The sequence below is a fragment of the Esox lucius genome, chromosome 24 (genome assembly GCF_011004845.1).
Source record: "Esox lucius isolate fEsoLuc1 chromosome 24, fEsoLuc1.pri, whole genome shotgun sequence".
Taxonomy (NCBI): Eukaryota; Metazoa; Chordata; class Actinopteri; order Esociformes; family Esocidae; genus Esox; species Esox lucius.
Window position 1 is genome coordinate 22,612,704 of NC_047592.1, and position 22,321 is coordinate 22,635,024.

Here is a 22,321-nt window from a genome sequence, read left to right on the forward strand (position 1 = left end):
AGGTTATCAAAACATCCCAAGCACATTTTGTTAAATCAGTCTGGACATTTGAGAGTTGGTTTCGTGTTGGTAGCCTTAAGTTTAACTGTACAGCAATGAAAAGAAATAGAATAAATAAGAAATCTAGAGTCGTACACACATAAAAGTTAATGTTTAAAGTAACATAACATATAAACATGTTATGTTATTGTTATGAGAATACAAAATGTGAATTTTGCAGTTACTTCACATAGATTCACAAGCCAAACTGTTCTCTTCTTCAAAAGGACCTTTTGAAAAAATGTCTGTAGTTAAAAAAACATTACATTTTTCCCCTCAATTGAAATTTACAAAACACAAATTCATTAAAATGTACTTACTCAAAGCCACGCTGTCTTTATCTGGCTAAAATTATCCTCGCAAGATGTTCAAATGTAATGGTGCTGCAGTCAGCCTTTTAAAAGACACTACTCCAGACTACAGCTTTTGAATTTCTCACCACAGAGATAACACATCGTAAAAGGCTGAGAACCCCCCCCCCCCTCCAATCCCACCTGGAACAACTGGCGGATCTAGGGGGTGACCAGGGCACTTCCCCATCTAAAATCTGATTGGCCCATCAAATGCCCCCCCCCCCCAAAGTGTCACAAAAAAGATATAGTGGTATTTCCAATTTCAATAAAAACTTTTATGAATAATACCTATGTACCCCACTGTCTAGAGATCCCCAAATAAGAAACCAGAAAGTGCAAACTCTTCTTCTATGCCACACCAATGGCAGAGGATGAGTTATAAATGTATTCGTAACCAGTATTTCTGTTGCACTGTGGCTATAAATAGAGGTAGAAGTGTTTTTCTGAGAAGCTTCTCTAGTTATTGGCGTCATTCCTCTAACCCATATACCAGGATGTAACATATGTTTATGAAGGCCATTTGTTCCTGTCTTTAAGAAGATGGCCCTTGTCTAATTAGGCTACTTCCCTCAGATGTCCCCTATAGTTTCAAACATCCTAGAATCGTCACTACCTGGCACCCTTGTAAAACATTCCGCTGCATCATTTACACATCATACATATCAAACCTTAGCAAGAAGTACTGAAAAAGCGACCATCTTCATGGCGATTGCAACACCTCAACTAGTCACTCTCAATAACCCCCCGCTGGTCGACAAGTAACATGAGGTTGTTATGAGAAAGAACTGAAGTAGTAAACATTCCGCTTCATTCAGTCCATACCGACAAGTTGTCTCCCACACATTGAGTGGTCCAGGCCTTAAACAGAGCGTGCCATGCACACGGCTAACCGTGCGAGCGTATGTTTTGAGGCAAACTGTTAACGACCAGGATGGAGTTTAATATTACATTTCACTTAGCTAACCACAGTGAAATCGTTTATTTCGTACGGTCTCCCAACTCCGCTTTGTTCCGTTAACGTAATCAGGTGAACGTCAGGGCAGTAGAGCATATACGTTAGGCTTATGTCCGTTCGAGTTAATAATCATGCCTCCTGAAGTACATTTAGTTAGAAAATGCAACAAATATAATATAGACCAAAGAAATAATGTCCCGCTTAGCTGATTTCTGGGAATTTCTATCATTCATACAACCCATGACAACGTTGGGATCTCAGATGTCTTTAATTTACATGTAGATAATCAGGCCGATACCAAAGTAAGAATATTAGATTCAACACCTCAATGAGCCTACTCACAACTGTTGCTATACCTTGGAATGAGTGACGAAATATCTTATTTTTTTGATGCAACCTTAACTAAATTTTTCATTGCATTTATCAAAATTCAATATACACTGCATGCACACTTATTAGACAAGTGAGTATTCTGATTGTATTATAATTTCTATGCACATTTTCCAACTCCAAACCATATTAACTTAATTGGATAGAATCATTTTCAGGTGATATGTATTTGTGTAATGAGGGAGGGTGTGGCAACAGTGAATAACACCTTATATCAAGGTGTGCAGAATTATTAGGCAGCTTCATGACCTCAGGTAAAATGTGCCAAAAAATTGATTTAACTGACACTGAAAAGTCATAAATTGTAAAATGCTTTTCAGACAGATGCAACACTCTTGAAATATCTAAACTATTGAGGCGTGACCACCGGACACTAATGTTTTGTTGTGAATAGTCATCTGGGGTGCAAAAAACGCATGGAGAAATAAAGATTCAAATTAACTGCAAAAGACTTGAGAAGAATTAAACGTCAAGCTACCAGGAACCCATTATCCTCCAGTGCCACCATATTTCAGAACTGCAACCTTCCTGGAGTGTCCAGAAGTACAAGGAGTCAAGTGCTCAGAGACATGACCACGGTCAAGAAGGCTAAAATAAGATTAACACATTGAAGCGTATAGATTGGGCAAAGAAATACCTGAAGACAGATTTTTCAAAGGTTTTATGAACAGATGAAATGAGAGTGACTCTTGATGGACGGGCCTGTGGCTAGATCACTAATGGACACTGGACACCACTTTGAGTCAGGCACCAACAATGTGGAAGAGGGGTACTGGTATGGGCTGCTATCATTAAGGATGAGGTAGTTGGACCTTTTCAGGTTGAAGAAGGACTGAAACTCAAATCCCATACCTAGTTTCTGGAAGATACTTTCTTCAAACAGTGATACAGGAAGTCCTCAGCGTTCAAGAAGGCCACATTCTTTATGCAGGACAATGCTTCATCACATGTATCCAAGAACTCCAAGCAAGCAAGGGCCTCAAAGATGCCTGAATAATGACCTGGCCCCCTTCCTTACCTGACTTAAATCCTATTGAGAACTTGTGGACACTTCTCAAATGTGAGATTTACAGTCAGGGAAGACCTCACCTCTATGAACAGCGTTTGGGAGGCTGTGGTTGATTGTGAACATATCAAGAGAATGACAGACTGCATGGATGGAAGGCTCATGGCAGTTACTGAAAAGGGTGTCTATATCAGTCACTTTTGAAAGGTCAGAAATGTTATTACATTTTTATTGTGTTACTTATTTGTTGCACTTACCCTAAACATTTTGAATAAACAAGTGAGTTGGAGAAATTATTTTTGTAATTTAGTTGCATAGTAATTGTGCACACGTATTCCCCTGAGAAAGATCAAAATAAATGTTTCCTTTGTTAAACATTTAGGTTTGAGGTTCAATTATATTTTAGATTGACTGAGAGCATTGTGTTTATTCAACAATAAAATATAAATCTTGAGGAATACGATTTGCCTAATAATTGTGCACGCAGTGTATTGCAGTATACTGTTACATCACTATCTTTCCACTGTAGTAGACGAAAATGTTTAAAAGCAATATAAGTGACATCCACTCGCTTATTCTATCCTCCTCCTGTGACAATCAAATCATTCATTTGGCTAAAGAAATCTAACCATTGATGCGGTTGACCATGAAAATGAGAAAATCCCTAAACAGGAAGTCACTGGTGGAACAAGGAAACAAACCAACCAATCAAACTGTAGAAAGGCTCAACGGGAAGTCACAACCACCAAGCCCACCAAATGATCACCGCTCACCAAAATGAATCCCACCCCCCCACCCCTAATGATTTATTATCTACTGCCAAATGTGAAGAGTTTGCAACTTATTTCCAAGACAAAATATCACCAATTAGGTCAGGGGTCAGCACCAACAGATAATCCTGACATCTGAAACTATACTGTTAGCCCCCCCCCAAAACTATGCAAAGTCCTTATGGACTTGTTTTAACTGACTTAAGATGTTCAAGGTGAAAACAAACCTTACATTTTGTATCTTTCATCTTGACTCTATGCATGCACATTTTGATTTTAAACAGTAATTAATTTCATGAATGAGAAGATACTTGTCCTGGTACTCCCTGTCCAGTCACAATTCCAGCTGCGCTTAAACCAGTCAACGTAAAATCGTTACTTACAAAAAAGTACACTAGATGCTGCCACCACCACACTTCACAGCAGGGATGTTATTTCCCAGATGATAAGTGGTGCCTGGGTTCCTCCGGACAAGATGCTTGGCATTCAGGCCAAAGAGTTAAATCTTGTTTCTCATGTTTTGAGTTCTTTAGAAGCCCTGATGGCAAAAAAGTGGGCTGTCGTGTGTTTTCTACTGAGGAGTTTTTTATTCTGGCCACACTATCATGAAGGCCTGAGTGGTGGGGTGGAGTGCTGCACAGGAAGTCTGGCACTCTACCAGTAGCCAACGGGTTCTTGGTCACCTCCTTGGTTTTTGCTCTGACACTGTGGGACCTTATACTGACGTTTAAAATCATATCAAATAATTTAATTTACCACAGGTGGACCCCAATCAAGTTGTAGAAACATGTCAAGGATGATCAACAGCAACATGATACACAGGAGCTCAATTTCAAGTGTCATAGCAAAGGTTCTGAATAATTTTGTAAATTGTAAAAATATGTATTTGAGAAAGAAATCGATAATTGTGTTTTTGCTTATGGGGAATTGTGTATATCAATAAGGGCCAAATTCATTGAATGGAATCCATTTTGCAAAAAGGCTCAAACATAAAATTTGTGAAAAGGGGCCTGAATACTTCCCGAATGCACAATATACTATAAATGGAGAAATATTAGCTTTTTTGGCATTAACAGATTTCTTATAGCTGTAAAAATACCAATTATTAAGTCGTATAGAATTAGAATATAGTGCTACGCAGTTCTGGTTGCATTGTTCAAGTAAATAAGGTGTGCTACCAATGATTAACGGTACAGTAGCTTTATATTTATTTTATCAGGTATGTTAGGAACTCATTCATAATTACAGCCAAATCAATCTCAATCTGAATCCAATTGAGCAAGCCTTTCACGAGCTAAAGACAGGGCTAAAAGCAAAAATGCCCCAATCAAGTAGGAATTGTCTTTGTATTGACAGCTACTTGTGCTACCGATTTGATTCCTTAGCGAGTCATTGCTGGAATAGGTGGTCCACTACTAAAAACGTGAAGAAATTAAGAATATTGGTTTTTAATTATATGGATTATAGAAAAAAAACATTTTTATATCCAGACTGGTTAACAGAACATATTCACATGTCAAGCAAGACGAATTGCAAACAAAAATGTATCTTCTGAAAGGTTTAAATTAATGAATTAGACAAAAAGAACCACTAGTTCCTTTTAATTTATTACAAAAACATCAGGATTCTGAAATTAACAGTACAACATTACATCTTCACCATCATCATCACTGCTTACTATATTTATTGGTTTAGAAACAACAGAAAAACAACAGTTTGCAATAAAAAAAAAAAAACTCAACACAGAGACACCCACACACACACACACACACACACACACACCTGGCCCCTGAAACAGGGGAGTGAGAGAGTTGCCAAAGGAAAGGAAAAAGGAATGAAATATTGAAGGAATATAAAAAAAAGCTAGATGGAGTTTGTGTCAGTCAGCAGGTATGATATGTCCATACAACCACGACACGTACTGCCTAGTAGAAACGCATGTGTGCTACCTTCTCTATTTACACATGGTTATGTGTGTGTTGATGTATGCGTGTGTCTGTATGAGGAGGAAAATGAACGAGAGTGACAAGAGAATTCAATCATCAATGTTTTGGCAGTGTGTGTGTGTATGTGTGTGTGTGGAACAATGTCTGGTGGCGTCATTCAGTGGCGCCGTTTCTTCTTGCTGCTGGGGGGCGGGGCTGACGAGCGGCCCTTCCTCTTCCTGTTGGACGACGAGGTCTCCTCTGCGTCTTCGTAGTGGGACTCTTTGTCCGCTGTGTGTGTGTGGAGGGGGGGGGCAGTTTAACATTAACGTGGCTTAGGGTCATCCTGGCTTCAAAGCCGCTGCTTCCACATCTACCACTGCACTATGGTGCTTAATCACACTTTCTGCCTCTATTAAACAACGCTTCACAATCCATCCAATGTAAATTATTCAAATGAAACCGGAATCTTTTTTGGTGGGGATGAAAAATGAATACAAATGATAGATAATCAGGTTGTACTCTTGTTTCTTAACCATTTCCAGTAAGTAAGCAATCGATAGTACCTCGTGTTTCAGTGATGGAAAGGCCCACCTCTTAGGGGACCTCCTTCCTTAACAAATGGCAGTGGTAGTGCTAGGGGACCTCCTTCCTTAACAAATGGCAGTGGTAGTGCTAGAGGACCTCCTTCCTTAACAAATGGCAGTGGTAGTGCTAGAGGACCTCCTTCCTTAACAAATGGCAGTGGTAGTGCTAGAGGACCTCCTTCCTTAACAAATGGCAGTGGTAGTGCTAGAGGACCTCCTTCCTTAACAAATGGCAGTGGTAGTGCTAGAGGACCTCCTTCCTTAACAAATGGCAGTGGTAGTGCTAAAGAACCACCTTCCTTAACAAATGGCAGTGCTAGAGGACCTCCTTCCTTAACAAATGGCAGTGGTAGTAATAAAGAACCGCCTTCCTTAACAAATGGCAGTGGTAGTAATAAAGAACCGCCTTCCTTAACAAATGGCAGTGGTAATACTAAAGAACCGCCTTCCTTAACAAATGGCAGTGGTAGTACTAGAGTACACTCACCTTTCCTGGCCTCTTCTTCCAACTCGTCCCAGTCTTTACCGCTCTCTTCTTCACTGCCCAGCGATGCACTGTAATCTGAAAAACACATACACACAACTAAGTCTCTGCACGGTATAGGACTGTGCGCGAGTGTGTGCGCGCGCGTAGAAAGGAAACTGTGTGTTCATGTGTGTCTCAACCCGATGTGTTACCATTACCAGAGTCCTCGCTCTCTGAGTCATAATCTTCATCGCTGTCTTCCTCCTCGGCCTCGCTCTCGTCTGCCGAGGGGTTGAACGTCTCGTCTTCGGCCTCAGATTCTGAGTCGTCATCTGCTCCCTCTCCCTGGAGAGTCAGACAGAATGAAGGACCATGATTACGAACTACTAATAACTCAATCACAACACACTGTCCCTTGCCTGACAAACAGAATCTACATCTTTCATCCTGTGGCTGCATGTGTTCTAAATGTTGCTGTACCCATGCTGGTTCTGGGGTTTAGGCCAACCTAACGCTTTCTGGGACCAATCAGATGGGAAACTTTCGATTTCAGGGACCAATCAGACAGTCGGATCGCTTTTGTGACCGGGGTCTAGATCCGCAGGCGTCGTGTTTGGCTGGACCAATAAGAGAGTGTCCTTACCTCGCTCTCTGGGTCCAAGAAGGACCAGCCTCCCTGCTCAAAGAAGCCCTCCGGATCGTCCACTATGGTCTTCATGATCTTCGTCCAGTTCAGAGACTGGACACCCTCTGTATACTTGATATCACAGGAACTAGAAGGAAGGAAGAACACCGTAAAACGAATAGTAAGACAAACGATTTCCTTTCCCGTGTAGCGGATCTTCACAATCAATTAATTGATCTGTCCAGAATGTGATTCATCGACTGAATAATGACAGACACTACAATCCAGCGTGTCTCATTTGGAAACGAAAACCCACTGCACAAACAAGATGGCCGACGCAAACCTGGGCTACATAAAAGCCACTCTTACTTGAGCCACTCCTTGATGGGGTCCAGCGAGTTGACTGGCACGGCGTTGATCATGGTGACCTTCTTGCTGTAGTCCTTGTAGACGATGACCACATCAAAGTTCTTCAGGTGGAACTGAACGCGCTCAAAATGGACCAGTTCCACCTCATCCAGGGTCACCACGAACGGAGGCTTGGGGAAAGAGAGCAATAAACATGTAAGCAGCTGAATGTTCGTCTTTAACTCAGAACGTTGACCTAACTAAAGATTATTCTGGATCTGTGGTACAACATTTGCCTTGTTGGAAGGACATGGGTGAAGAATGAAGGCTGTGCTGCTGAATATTAGTGAATGTATAGAATGAATGGGTGTGTTAGAAGGAGCAGCAGTATTAACGTATAGCAGTACCAGTGGTAGTTTTAGTATAGTAGTAGTAGAAATAATAATAGTAGCAATAATAATAATAATAAATAATTATAGTAGCAGTAATATAATTAATAATAATAGTAGTAGAAGTAATAGTAGAAATAATACAAGTAATACAGTGCCCAAACAAATGTCTGAGCGGACTTTAGTCACTCGTGTGAATGCTGATTTCAACCTCTAAAATGAAATGAAGCGCTCATCTGCCCTACACCATAACCGCGGTGGTAATGTCATGTTCAAACGTTCCGCTGCAAATTCTCAAATAAAATCTCATGTCTCAGACACAGCATGCTCCCAGCTGCCATCAACACACCAGAGAAATTCTCACCCGTGAAGAGACGACAAATCTAATACCAATGTCTGGCAAATCCATTTTCATCATGTCGCTCGTCCTGTGTGGTGCGGTGGCATTTGATTAGCTGATAGGTGCTAACTGGCTGGCCTGAACCCAGAACTCTGGATTTGATTCCCACAGGGGAATGAGTGAAAAGGGACGCACTCTACTTCAAGCCACTCTGGATGAGGGTGTCAGCTACACGTGATGTGAACCAACACCGCTCTCCCGTTTCACAAGACGCTCTTCACACTGCTCATGTAATTCTCCTCAGTTCTCATCCACTGTTATAGGAATTTATTGAACTGATGTATTAATTCTACAATGTATATTTCTAGTACAGTATTGAGCTGATTGGAAGTACAGAGTCTCTGTTCAGACAAGAAGAAAAATGCCAGATGGGCTGAGTGTGTCATTAATGTGGGAGAGGGGATCAGGCGTTTGTTTATTTGTGGGATATATCTTGAATTGGTATCAGTAGAACATTGGGTCCTCTATCAATCTGGTAAAGCCGTCAGTGCATCTTTTATTCATCAAGGTATGTGGCCCATCTTAGCTTAAAGGGTCATATACAACGCCCCCTAGTGTCCTGAGGAACAGAGAGACACGCAGCCCTTTGGGTTGCAGAACAGAATGTATTGATGACATGAGACAGCTGGGCCCCATCTAACCACACCCCTCTCTTGGATAAGTACCGATGGTTATCTCAGCTACTTTAAAAGATGTTCACTATACCTGTATTCTGTAAATCTGTTTACAAACAAACTGCTATTTTGTGTTAGAGATGTGCCTCGGACTGGCCTACCACTGTTCTAATGGACAGACTGTTGAATTACCACCCAGACATATCAGCTGCCTCTGATACTCTAAGAGCCGGGCGTCAAAATCTCTGCACACCCCAGAGAACAGCCTGTTCTCCACAAACAAACCCTACACCCCAAGCTGACCTCTGTTCTGCCACTTCTGGTTTCTCTGCCATCCCATAAGAGCTGCTCCCAATCAGCCCAGTGAACGTGGAGCCAGTTTCCCTTTGAATCCAGAGTCCCTGCCCACTTACAGGATGTTTTGTTGCAGTATAACAACCTAGCCAGTTATTGTTATATTGAGAGGAGTCCAACTAATTTAATCTGGCTAAGATTAGCGTTGCTAGTTATTCTGACAGAATTTGCTAGCTAATAACAACACTGCCATCTTTTAAATTATATTTAATAATACCATAAAGCTGGCAATGGTTTTTCCAACAAAATATTAGCATATTTTACAGTGTCATTTAGATTAGCAAGTCATTAGCCCCAGTTCAACTTCTGGTCATCAACACGGCTGCAGCATCTATAGGATAACAGCAACCATAGCAACGACGTGAGATGCAATCCATGAGTAGTAATATTGTGTGGTAGTGGCAATGTGTTCGTAGTGAGGGGCCAGCGTTCTCTAAGTAACTCGGGTAAAAGAGTCTGCTAAACATCAAAGAACAGCTCAGATGTATTAGTATGCACTTACCCACTCAGTGGTGTTACATAGAGCGCTGGAGGTGGGCTGCAGCAGACAGGTACTCCTGTAGGGGGCGCCCTGGAACCTGTACCCACACACCGACCATTCAGTAACGTCCTCTTCAAACAAGAACTTTGGTAAAACTACAGTGGCCTTTTCTGGAAGCCCCAAATTCCCGTCACCAGCACACCCCCGTCCGTCTGTCTGTCTCTCCCCTCCCCCCAACATCTCTCTCCCCCCCGCCCCGCGCTCACCCGAGGTCTCGGAAGGGAACTTCGAACTCCAGCTCCTCCTTGGTCAGGGTCTCCACCTTCTCGATGAAGTTCTTGAAGGCCGACTTGAGCTTGTGTCTCATCTCGCGCTCCATCTGCTCGGCGTACAGGTCGTCGCGGTCGTGCATGTGCTGGTGCTTGCCCAGGTCTGTGGTGATCTCGCCCACCTCCGTGTAGAACTGGACATCCGTGTGGCGCTTCTTCCCGAACATGATAGCGTTCTGGCGGGCGACGAGGGAGGGGGGAGGGGGGGTACGTCAAAACGGACGCAAGACGAGGTCAGCACCTTTTCAGCCTAAGACGCGCCCACCCACCTTGAGATGGAAGTGCAGTACGATGATCATCTCTCCGTCGCAGGGCTGGAAGATGGAGTGTTTGATGTTGTTGTAGAGGATGTCCACTTTGTCCCCGCGGACCGACGTGAAACGGAAACCTGGACAGAGACGCGCGTTATTCAGCGGTTTCCGCGGCTACATCCTTCGCTAATGCAAACCGTGATTCCCAGTATTCCGGGGTTTGTGCTTTGTCCTCTAGACACGGTCTTGTTTGGGAGCTGGCATGTTAAGAGATTTAAGCACCCATCCTGTCACCACATTTCATACTCTGTTCCTTCTAGTGAGACATGTGAAATGGAAGGATGTCTGGTCATGGATAAAGAGCAATGGAATTAGAGGATGTCAGAGCTGCATGTAAAACGCTGTCCTGAAAGAGTAAGGAGAAGGGCTATCATTCGCGACAGTTGGCATAGAAACGTGATCACCTGAGTAACTAGTGTCCCGCTCCGCCACACTCACCGTTGGTGTGGGCCTCCAGCGATCCTTGCATCCTCTTCTGGGCGATGTTGGGCCGGATGTAGAGGTCTTTGAGTTTGGGGTTGGAGCGGTTCAAGTTGATGACCAGCGAGTCCTGCTTGACGATGCCCTCCTTCTCCTTCTCCTCGGCCTCCCGGGTCTTGTAGCGCTTCTGGACCTCCTTGATGATGCGGAAGGCGTTCTGGAGGTTGGTGGACGGGACCGTCGGCTCGCCCGGCGCCTTGAGGTTCGACGCCCGGTACGTACTGAGGAAGGGAAGTATGAGCAGACAAAGACGGTTACGCAGATTTTTGACAACACAAAGACGGATATGCAGATTTTTGACAACACAAAGACGGTTACCCAGATTTTTGACAACACAAAGACGGTTACCCAGATTTTTGACAACACAAAGACGGATACGCAGATTTTTGACAACACAAAGACGGATACGCAGATTTTTGACAACACAAAGACGGTTACCCAGATTTTTGACAACACAAAGACGGTTACCCAGATTTTTGACAACACAAAGACGGATACGCAGATTTTTGACAACACAAAGATGGATACGCAGATTTTTGACAACACAAAGATGGATACGCAGATTTTTGACAACACAAAGACGGATACGCAGATTTTTGACAACACAAAGACGGATACGCAGATTTTTGACAACCTCCATTAACCCGGGATGGACACGAGCGTAATACTCCCTCACATTTCTTTGACAAAGGTTGCGTCCGGGTTGGGGAAGATGTTGCCCTCGTTGCGGCCCAGAGAGCTGCCTGGTACGTAGAAGTTGATTCTCAGGTACGTGTAGTCTCCCTCAACGGACATGCTGATGTTCTACAGGAGCGCACACACACACACACACACACACACACACACACACACACACACACACACACACACACACACACACACACACACACACACACACACACACACACACACACACACACACACACACACACACACACACACACACACACACGTCAAAGGGTTTTCCGGGTTCTCATTCGATGGCGTCGTCAGCGTGTCACGATGGGTGTATTCGCGGGCGTGCATGAGCGCCAACCTTGATGGTAGCAATGTGGAAAGGGGTGGCGATGCCGAAGACGGGCATGACGACCGTCTCGTATTTCTTATCGATGAAGATCTTCATGTCTCGAATGTCTTTCTCTCGAGGCATCTGGGAAACGTTCTTGTAGGAGACATTGGACTTTCTGGACCTAGAGCCGAAAAGAAACACGCAGACATTTCAATTTAGTCGCTCATTTCTTCTGTAGTGGCACATTTACAAAAGACCACGTAACTCACACATTATTAAATCATTCCAATCGTTCATTAAAATAGCTTTTCGCCTGCTGAGCACAAAGCTTTTCTTCAGGAAATGTCCACTCCCTCCAGGACCCCCAACTCTCCTCTATTAGTTCCCCCACTCCCTCCAGGACCCCCAACTCTCCTCTATTAGTTCCCCCACTCCCTCCAGGACCCCCAACTCTCCTCTATTAGTTCCCCCACTCCCTCCAGGACCCCCAACTCTCCTCTATTAGTTCCCCCACTCCCTCCAGGACCCCCAACTCTCCTCTATTAGTTCCCCCACTCCCTCCAGGACCCCCAACTCTCCTCTATTAGTTCCCCCACTCCCTCCAGGACCCCCAGCTCTCCTCTATTAGTTCACCCACTCCCTCCAGGACCCCCAACTCTCCTCTATTAGTTCCCCCACTCCCTCCAGGACCCCCAACTCTCCTCTATTAGTTCCCCCACTCCCTCCAGGACCCCCAACTCTCCTCTATTAGTTCACCCACTCACTTCTGGACCTGCTGTTCTCCCTTCTGCTCTGTCAAGCGCCTCTTAGCCTCCTCGTTCACCTGATTGGCCAGCTCCTTCTGGTGAGCCCGCCTCTTCTCCTCTGCCGTCATCTCGTTCTGACCAATCGAATAAGAGGGTTACTAACATTCTTACATCCGGACATGATTTGGGACCCGAGGATGGGATAAGTGCATTTCCCACTGACACACTCGCAAAACACTCACCCTGGTTCTGTCCTGGAGTAAAGCCTGACCACGCGCTCCCTTTCCCAGCAGCTCCTCTGCATCATCAGCTTCTTCCTCCTCGTCCTCCTCCTCATCATTCTGGCCAGAAGAAACAAGGTGACTTTGAAGCTGTACTGTCATATTTTCTTAACGTAAGCAACGAGTAAAATAAGCCAATATACTCCAGTTAGAGAAGCGGAGAACGATTAAGATATTATAATGCTATACAAGCACCTGTCAGCTGGGCGACAGGGAAAGCAGTCCTCTTTCATACCTTTAGGAAGATCCCAACGTTCTTGATCTTCTTCTTGACCGGCGTGAGAACGGTGGCGGGATCCTCCTACAAGTGACAGGCGACATACATTGAAATCATTCTCATAAGACCTGAGGTCTGATGGGAAAGACACGAGGAGGAAGGATGTCACGGCGAACACTAAGACAAACTGAGATTAAGCCCCTCCTCCAGAAAAATGCTGATTAAATGGGTAGTCTCCTATTAACGCTGCACGCCCCCCCCCTCCATTAACATCCTCCTACCTCATTGATCTGTACAGAGTCGCCTATGAACAGGGCGTACTTCTTCTGCTCCTCTTTCTTCCACTCCTTGTTCACCAGGTCAGCAAAGCCCAGGCTGATGCTTAGTACCATGCCTGCAAAACACACAGTTACACAAGGGTCCGCTCTACAAGCCTTTCATTCTCTGTTTGATTAAATTGCCTCGTTATGTGCAGAGCTGTGGTCCAGCGGTAACACTCCATGGAGACCAGGGTTCCATCCAGTCCACACCCTCCCCCTCCATCTGCCTGCCTGGAATCCTCCCAATCAAACACTCACGTAGTGACCGTCCAATCCAAACACTCACGTAGTGACCGTCCAATCCAAACACTCACGTAGTGACCGTCCAATCCAAACACTCACGTAGTGACCGTCCAATCCAAACACTCACGTAGTGACCGTCCAATCCAAACACTCACGTAGTGACCGTCCAATCCAAACACTCACGTAGTGACCGTCCAATCCAAACACTCACGTAGTGACCGTCCAATCCAAACACTCACGTAGTGACCGTCCAATCCAAACACTCACGTAGTGACCGTCCAATCCAAACACTCACGTAGTGACCGTCCAATCCAAACACTCACGTAGTGACCGTCCAATCCAAACACTCACGTAGTGACCGTCCAATCCAAACACTAATGTAGTGACCGTCCAATCCAAACACTAATGTAGTGACTGTCCAATCCAAAAACATCCCCTCACTATGAGGCTTTGGAGCGGTATACTATATTGGAGTGTTTGGCTAGTGTCACAGGCATTTAAAAAAAATCACAATTCAATCCATGTAGTACAGGATTAAATAAAACATTTTTGGACTAATTATATTTTACAATTAATGTGTTTAGTAAAATTTGAAATAACGTTTCCCTTGGTAACACAGAATTCCTGCTGGAAGGGGTGTCGGTCTAGGGCACAGGACTCATACCGGTTCCAAGGAGGGCCGACTGACTTCAGACTTTCACTCCCACCTTGTGCTTGACTGACTAACAAGGTCACTAATTAGTTAGAAACTACCCTCACCTGGTTGTTAAGGCCTGAACTGTCCACCAATTTAAAGGAAAAACCAAAACCCAGCATACACTAGGCCCTCCATGGAATGGGTTAGACACCTGTGCCCTGGACATTGTGTTAACATATGGATCGGCCCAAACCTACTATGGAGACACACTGACAACAGGCACCGTTAAGAACGTTCTCACCTTTCTTCAGTTTGTACTGATTCTTGCTGTTCAGGACCAAGGATCCCTCTCTAAACTCAATCCCCATGGCAAACCTACAACATGGAGAGAAAGGAGAAGAATTAACACAGCGTGAAATGACAAGCTGGTCTGAGGTGACCGAAACCAAATTAATCTGATTCGTAATATGTGGAGTCTCCTACCATAGGTTCCTGATGTGTACAGTCTCCTACCATAGGTTCCTGATGTGTACAGTCTCCTACCCTAGATTCGGTAGTTCTTAATGAGTTTGTCTCCTACCCTAGGTTCTTGGTGAGCTTGGGGGCCAGGTCAGGTTTCTCCTTTTTGACGTAGTCCAGCACAGCGTTATACGCATCACAGATCTTCACACCTACAGAAAACAACGAGAGACATTGAAGCGGTGCCGCCCAGTGTGTTTACCACAGGCACATCTGTGGTTGCCATGGCGCAGCTCCTCTGCACGTGCATACATTGTACAGTTTTTAGGTATGGTTTTCCTCAACCATCTGCATTCCTACGGCCTTTTTAAAACTGCCCCGACACACCAAGAGCGGACCGTCGCCAAAATCAAAACCTGCCGCCGCCAGAAGGGTCTCTGTGACCAGCTTTGTGAGGAGCCGCACAACAGGGAACGCCGTCACCCTCTCGTCCCTCACCGTGTTTGAGCTCTTTGAGCAGCTCCTCCTCCACCTGCAGCAGGAAGTTGTAGTTGTCCTGCATCTCCTGGGACGGGTCCACCATCAGGGTCCGCACCAGGTTGGAGCAGTACGACTTGTAGCGGATGCCCATGGCACACGTGATGGCCCCGAAGTGCATGTGGTTCTTATCGCTGTTGGTGAAATTAGTGACAGACATATAGAGGCGTTATCATGGGTTATAGAAACTTTATACGAGGTTCGGTACAATGTGACATCCAAGCAAATGTCCCCTTTGACAGCAATAAGGGACACAATTGGTCATCATGCTTATTGCGCATAACGATGTACACATTTGTAGTATCAGGCGTAAGCAGCGGCAGACAACATCACGAATTGTTCAAGCGGTAAACAAACCGGGGGTACGGGGAAAAACGAATGGAGGTTGCGCGTGGGAGCGGACGTTACCTGACCACGCTGAACTTGAGGCTGTAGTTGCCCCCGCTCTGTATGATGGGAGGGTAGCACATCTCCACTGTGGACGGGTCCGCCCCCCCCAGGTACTTCTTCTCCTCGATGGACTTCTCCACGGACTCGGCCAGCTTACTGTGGCGCACCTTCTGTTGGTGCCGACAGAGAAAACACTCAGGCTACACTTCTTGGGGGGTGTTTATGGGCCCTGAACGCAGAGGGGGTCGGTCCGGTTCATACAGAGCACATCGGAAGAACAACGGCAGCTTCCCAAGATATCTGGGTCGTATTAGGTGGATCTTGGGGTGTTGTCTGACTTTATGGGACCTGATGTGAGGCTACAAAATCCTACCTCGTCGGCGTCCACGATCTCCATGACCCTCTCCTTGAAGAACTTGGAGTAGACCTCGCTGGTGATGGAGGCCGCTTTCTTCATCAGAGACAGTTCCCCGTCTTCCTTCACAGCCATGGTGTATGCCACCACTGCACTGATGTCCACCTAAGAGAAAGAAAAAGACGAAAAGAGAGATGAAGACAAAGGTATACGACTTGATGCAGAGACCAATAACCAAAGACTAGCTACTTGAAAGAAAGAAACTAGATGTCGTCCCATCAACAATATCAAATAACATTCAAGACAAACTCTGGGACAATACATATAAAAAATTTATACAGTCACTGTTCATCAAAACATTATCTTGCTCAAATTTGGCAGATTCAATGTTATACTGCATCCAAAAACCAACTTGGTAACATCAATATTACCAAACACCAAATTCGAACAACATACAGCGCTAGTCAATATGAGAAGAACTCTTATGGCAATGGTTTTGAAACACTTTCTTATTTAGCTAACCAGCACTAGCAGCTCTGTTCTCATAACATAAGGGATGCAAACACATGATTCGAACAATAGACCCGGGCAAGCTTTTTGCTGACTGCATATATTTCAGAAACTAAATCAGACCACCAACATAATAGGCATGGATCTTAACATTATTTTTTATATTAAAGACATGTTCACTTAGGTGCAAGTTCAAGCTGCTCAGTGGAGTGACACCTAAAAAAAGATTCTAGCTACGCTAACTAACTTGCTGGCTAGACGGCTAAATTCCCCACCATGCTTGTGGCTTGCTAGCCAGCTAACATTAACAAAATGACACGGTTGCTTTGTAGCTAAAGTACTTTTAATCTTTGCTTCAAATGCACTGACTAAGGCAAACAACTCATCATCAAAAGAACACAATGTGACTTAAAAGTAGAATTATGTTCACAGAGGAACTTTTTTGAGGACTGCCTAAAGAGGGTGCTCTATTAAGTGTGCATCCATGTTCAATGTGAATAACATCAGTGCTTTATTGGGGGAACTAGTAAAAGGCTAATATTGGCTAACAATCAAACAACAAACATATATGGAGTGGACAGGAGCAGACTTATGCTAGGGAAAAAAATGTGTCTGTAGCGTGAGGTGGCTGGACACACGTGCACCAACTGGACAGGACACTAATCTATCACAGGACATGACTTCCCATTAATCTCCCAACTGCAACGTACATAGATGAGACAAAACAGACTTTTTTTTGGTCTTTGCCAGGACTCAAAACATACAGCCGAATTATGTATATACATAAATACATTTGAAAACTATAGTTGAGACATATTAAAACGTGAATATTGCCTAGTTGACAGCCACATTTGTCTAATTAGTACACATGCTAGCATTTCAATGTGACTGACCTACAGGTCCTAAACAAATGCTAGTGGAGTGGTAAAAGCGCTCGGTCAGTCATCTAAAAGGACACTGGTTTGACACCCAGAGCCGACAAGGGAAATGATAACACTGTCCCATCCTCCAGAAACACACTTAAGCATGGGTCACTCCAGAGAAGTCTGGAAAGTGATTAAAATGTAAAAAACACATTTTAGCACAGTCTGAAATGCACTCTACCCCCTCCCTCATCTCTGTCCACGCTGATTCTCACCTTCTCCAAGCCCTCGGCAGTGATCATGTCGTTCCAACTCTTCATGTATTCCCCAGGGAACTTGTCTTTACTGAACACACCAACGGCCTTGCCCTCCTTACTGGCCCGGATCGCCTCCATCATCTTCTCAAAGTTGGCCTTGTTGCTCTCGTTCTATGAGGAGACACAGGGAGATACAGACCGGACTGCGATGCACTTTCAGCTCAATCACATTGGCATATTTATCAGATGCTCTTATCCCGAGCAACTTACAACAATGGCATTCGTTTTAAGAGTCAGGTGAAACAATCACACAGTTTCATAGTGAACACATTCTAATCGCTGATTTAGTTCTGGTCAGTCATGAAATGAAAACCATAAAATCATTTAAAAAAACAACAACATTGAGTTAAAAGACAACAGTAGTGGCAGTGTAATTCTTCAGATGTTTTTGAATATAGATGGAGACTCTGCTATCCTCGCCGGTTGTTTGGGGTGTCGACTATGAAGATGGTTGAATTTACTGCTAGGCTGTGCAACAAATTGCCCCTTGGAGGATAATAAAGATGACCTTTACCTTACCTGAGGTGGCATAACAAAAGAGTTTTGACTGGGCGAATCGGGAACTTCCCCGGAGTGGGACAGCCAAGAGATCAGAGGTGGCTGATCCAAGAACCGGAGTAGGGACGTAGGGTTTGAGCATTGCCCGAATGTAGCGAGGACAAGGTCCACTTGTTGCTCCGTAGGCTAAAACCACAGCCTTGAAGTGGATTCAAGCTTCAACTGGAAGCCAGAATAAAGTGCGAAGGAGCAAGTTACGTGTGAGAAGTTAGGGAAGTTGCACACCAGGCGGGTCCCTGCATTCTGAATGAGTTGCAGGGGTTTGGTTGCACGCGCCAGGAGCGCCACCAAGAGTGAGTTCCAGTAATCCATACGTGAGGTGATGGTAAAAGACCACCTGAGGACATAACTGAGACAAGAGACCGTGTGTATAGAGAAGAGGAGAGGCCAAGAACCAAGCCATGGGGAACACCAGTATTAAGACGCTGACTGGCAGACACCAGTCCTCTCCACTGAGTTAACATTCAGCTCCCATCGGTGTATGGACAACTTGTCACCTACGACGGAGTATGTTCATGTCTGTGAGTGAGCCTGCCATGCTCATGACTAATGTGCTTCGAGGCAACAAGACCCCGGTAGTAGCAAGGAGGAGGTTAATACTGTAACTCAGCCAACTTATCCTCGCTCCCTTCCAACTCTGCTTTCATCCGTTAACGTTAACAGGTCTGAGCAGTAGAGCATTCAAGTTACGCTACGTACTGACATGAATTCAACAACCCTCTGGCTGCTTATGCACTTTCAAGTTAATTACCATGCCATCTGAAGTACATCACGCTGACACAAATTTCACAGATATATAGCCTAGCTAGCCAAGTGCCCAGCTAGCCAAGTGCTAGCTAACAAATGGAACATGACATACAGCATGGCTTTTGCCATGCACGTTAGTGGACATACGTCTGAAGACCGAAAGTCCTATTTAGCATAACTGAGAGGCACCAACTGGAAACTTTATCACAAAAATATATTTTAACATTTCATGAAAATATCTCTAGTAGATATCTACCAAGAAATGTGTTTGATCAAAGATTTAACCCCTGAGAAGTCCAAAGTCTCATGTATTTGTTTATTGAAATATATTTTTTCCTAATCGTTAAAAATCTATAAATTATGCTACACCATAGTTTTAGACTTTTTTTCCAAGAATTATGTAATTTCTCTGGAATCATATCAAAGTAAACATTCCTTAATTCCTATCCCATACCATTCTGGTTCCCATCATGCAGTTGGTTTACCCAGGCAGTCTACACCGGAATCATTGGGTGCCGAAAGGAATGCACTCAGGTCCTAGATTGAGTCCACTCAACGAAGGTACAACAAGGTCTTGCTAGACTGCACCCAGGCAAAGGCAATTTGATTACTAACCGCTCCCCCTCCACCACACACAATCCCAGAAGGTGCACCCGCCACTGTGGGACCCCTGGACAAACCCAAGACAACAGCCCTTGAATGAGAAAAATGTGCATTCAGCAAAACAGCGATAGAATGTCGAGTCCACCTGCGCTTACCTTTTCCCTGACAAGCAGTGTGATTGGGGGCACCCCGTTGGCATTCTCACTGCCCTTGGTGACAGCCACCTGCTTAAGAAACTCCACCTTCTTCTTGCTGGCCAGGAATATGATCTTAGACTCACAGAAGACCATGATGGTGTCGGTTAACTCGTAGCCAAACAGCCAAGTCTGGAGAAGAGAGGAAGGGGAGGGGCAGTATATATATCTTAGTCTCAGAATACATAAAGCACTACTGTTAGTCTCTCTGGACAAGAGTGATTGCTAAATTACTTGTAAGTGTAGAGGCCTTAATACCTGGGTTAATGTGTTGGTTTTATGTGCAACATGGGAGCCTGGAGATTTTTCTACTTGAACTGACTTGAATAATTCCAGGCTAAAGCCAACAAATAGGGCATGAAGTAGACTCAGGATTTACTCCAGATATGTTCCTCTGTTTTACCTGCAGGGCAGTGGATTTGGCGTATACGATCTCCTCGTCCACCCCCACCGAGACCACCATGGCATCCACCTTTCCAAATTCATCTTCTCCTTTCTGATAGAGAAGACAATAAAACAAAATTGTTGATCTTAAAATGTTTTATTCTTTCACTTAGTTTGAAGAGAGCAAAATGATTACGTTAGCCACAACAATTGTACGTTTTAGAATCGATGCCAGTTGTATTTAAATTAATTATGAAAAACAATTGCTAACATGCTACAACCCAGCTAACTAGCTAAGCGAGTAATTACAAGCTTAAGTTGATACTCGCAATTGTGTCTGACTAGGTCGGCATTCAAATGCTGATGATACAAACCGATGTGTGCCCTCTAAATAACAACATGAAAGTGCATGTAACAAATCACTGTATTGGCGCGATATAAAGCTAGGTAGCATGCTAGCAAAGACATAACTTTCTGATGTTGAGATAGCTAGTTAGCTGGTGACCTAGCTGGCTAGGTAGAATGATTACTAATGGTTCTATGGTCAGACAGAAGGCAACAAGCTAGCCTAGTGCTATTTCTGTCAAAACAATCCATGGGGATTTCATGTCTTATCGTGTTTGGTGAAATGTTATGTGCGCATCTACAATGTGATAACATTGTTGGCTCAACTAGAAACTATAGTACAGTAGCTAATCTGGTAGTAGTACAACAGAGTACAAGATTTGGCCAAGTGGTAACTAGCTAGCTAGCTATGTATGCTAATGGATAGCTAAGTGGCCGACTTGGTGGACAATGAGGGACAAGTGGCAATTTTGTATTATTTTTAGAATTAATCTAAAATATCCTTAATATTCAATCTATATAATGAAATCGAGGCCTTCCGCTAATTGTTGGGTCCTTTCTGCGCTTCACTCTCCCACACCGCAAAGTCAACCACGCACGTCAAAAACGCGGCTACTCGCCAGCATCATCTATACTAAAGCATGTTTTTCTGCGTTTTATACAAATCTATTTCAAAAACAAGATCTTCTCTCACGCTGTTTACCTTCCAATTGCCATATAAACGCTTGATTCGGCGGTAGTACGCTTCCTTGTCCAAGTTTACCGCCATAACGAATCTTCTGCACCTTCAAACTCCAGCTCCTGGCTTCTCAAAACAGCACAGGCCGGAGCAGTGTGGCTGCTGCTTCACGCACTTTCCACGCCTAAAAACCTCTATCAAAAGAAATTCTTCTTTCCTCTTCGATGTATGTACGGTGCTTACGTTAAATTCTCCACAAGATGTTCCCTATGGCTGATATGTGGCCCAATATTACAATATCTAAAACAAAAACAAAAAACTTCAAAAATAACACGCCTTCTGATAAAAAAAAAAAAGATATATACGTCAAATTGTGAAATGTATATATTTTAAAAAAATTAATAATTGCATAACATTAAGTTGTTTGTTGTCGACACTCGTGCCACGCATAAGCGACTTTCCCCTTCTCTCCCTTCTCTCTCCCTCCCCCTTGCACTTGCAGTCGTTTCTATTTTGCATGTTATAAGATAGGCCAGTTCCCACACTCGGCCTCTATCTAGGACAAACATAAAAACAGGCTTTTATACGAGCACTGACTTTGCTGATACACAATTTGTTTAAGGAATATGTACTACGAGTGTTATATGTTGAATTATCACGTAAACATGACTAAAACGTAAAGGAAATGTTTATGTAATGGTGCGCTGGTACTCTGACACACACAATTTTGGTTTTGCTCATGTTATTGATACATTCATTTTCTACCTTTGATCGATGTACACATTTATTTGTTATATATCACCGTACATATTTTTAGGATTGAGTTCTATTGGTATTCTATTTGGTGCATTTCATGCATATCGTTAGTATATAATTTCTTTGTTTTACATTTGCTCAACAGCGCCTCCCGAATAAAAAAAAACCCTGGCTCTGCTTGACCATGCGCTTTTTTCCCGCCATGGCATATTTTCCCGCCACCTCAAGAATTCGAAATTTCTAAAAACGTCACCATGGAAACAAATGGGCAGCTGCAGAAACTTTATACAGATGGAATATGATTTAGGATAACTCTGTTAGCTAGCATATTATAATCGTTATTCAATCC

The 22,321-nt window shown here is 43.9% G+C and overlaps 1 protein-coding gene across 2 annotated transcripts; it reads right to left on the minus strand.

The window, feature by feature from the left end:
* Window positions 1-5,102: 5,102 nt before the first annotated feature.
* Window positions 5,103-21,718, minus strand: supt16h (SPT16 homolog, facilitates chromatin remodeling subunit). Of its 2 annotated transcripts, none has more exons than XM_029117657.2 (24): window positions 21,241-21,718; window positions 20,212-20,304; window positions 19,770-19,940; window positions 17,665-17,817; window positions 16,035-16,181; window positions 15,680-15,831; window positions 15,233-15,405; window positions 14,856-14,946; window positions 14,577-14,650; window positions 13,357-13,469; window positions 13,094-13,159; window positions 12,820-12,918; window positions 12,596-12,711; window positions 11,859-12,012; window positions 11,499-11,626; window positions 10,781-11,043; window positions 10,301-10,419; window positions 9,969-10,207; window positions 9,724-9,799; window positions 7,486-7,655; window positions 7,135-7,264; window positions 6,710-6,836; window positions 6,513-6,587; window positions 5,103-5,729 (listed from the first exon to the last, which is right to left on the minus strand). In XM_029117657.2, the coding sequence occupies exons 1-24, from the start codon at window positions 21,304-21,306 to the stop codon at window positions 5,617-5,619; spliced, it is 3,108 nt and encodes a 1,035-aa protein (XP_028973490.1). In that variant the 5' UTR covers window positions 21,307-21,718; the 3' UTR covers window positions 5,103-5,616. The 2 variants fall into 2 exon arrangements, with proteins under 2 accessions (XP_028973490.1, XP_028973489.1); XM_029117656.2 differs by having other exon boundaries at window positions 6,704-6,836.
* Window positions 21,719-22,321: the final 603 nt, after the last annotated feature.

Excerpts from the sequence above, each read along its gene's own strand:
- supt16h (XM_029117656.2), bottom strand. The coding sequence starts at position 21,306 with ATGGCGGTAAACTTGGACAAGGAAGCGTACTACCGCCGAATCAAGCGT. Across the intron at positions 13,160-13,356 it reads ACTCTGTACAGATCAATGAG|GAGGATCCCGCCACCGTTCT; the intron begins GTAGGAGGATGT and ends TGTCACTTGTAG. Across the intron at positions 12,919-13,093 it reads ACGTTGGGATCTTCCTAAAG|AATGATGAGGAGGAGGACGA; the intron begins GTATGAAAGAGG and ends TCTTCTGGCCAG.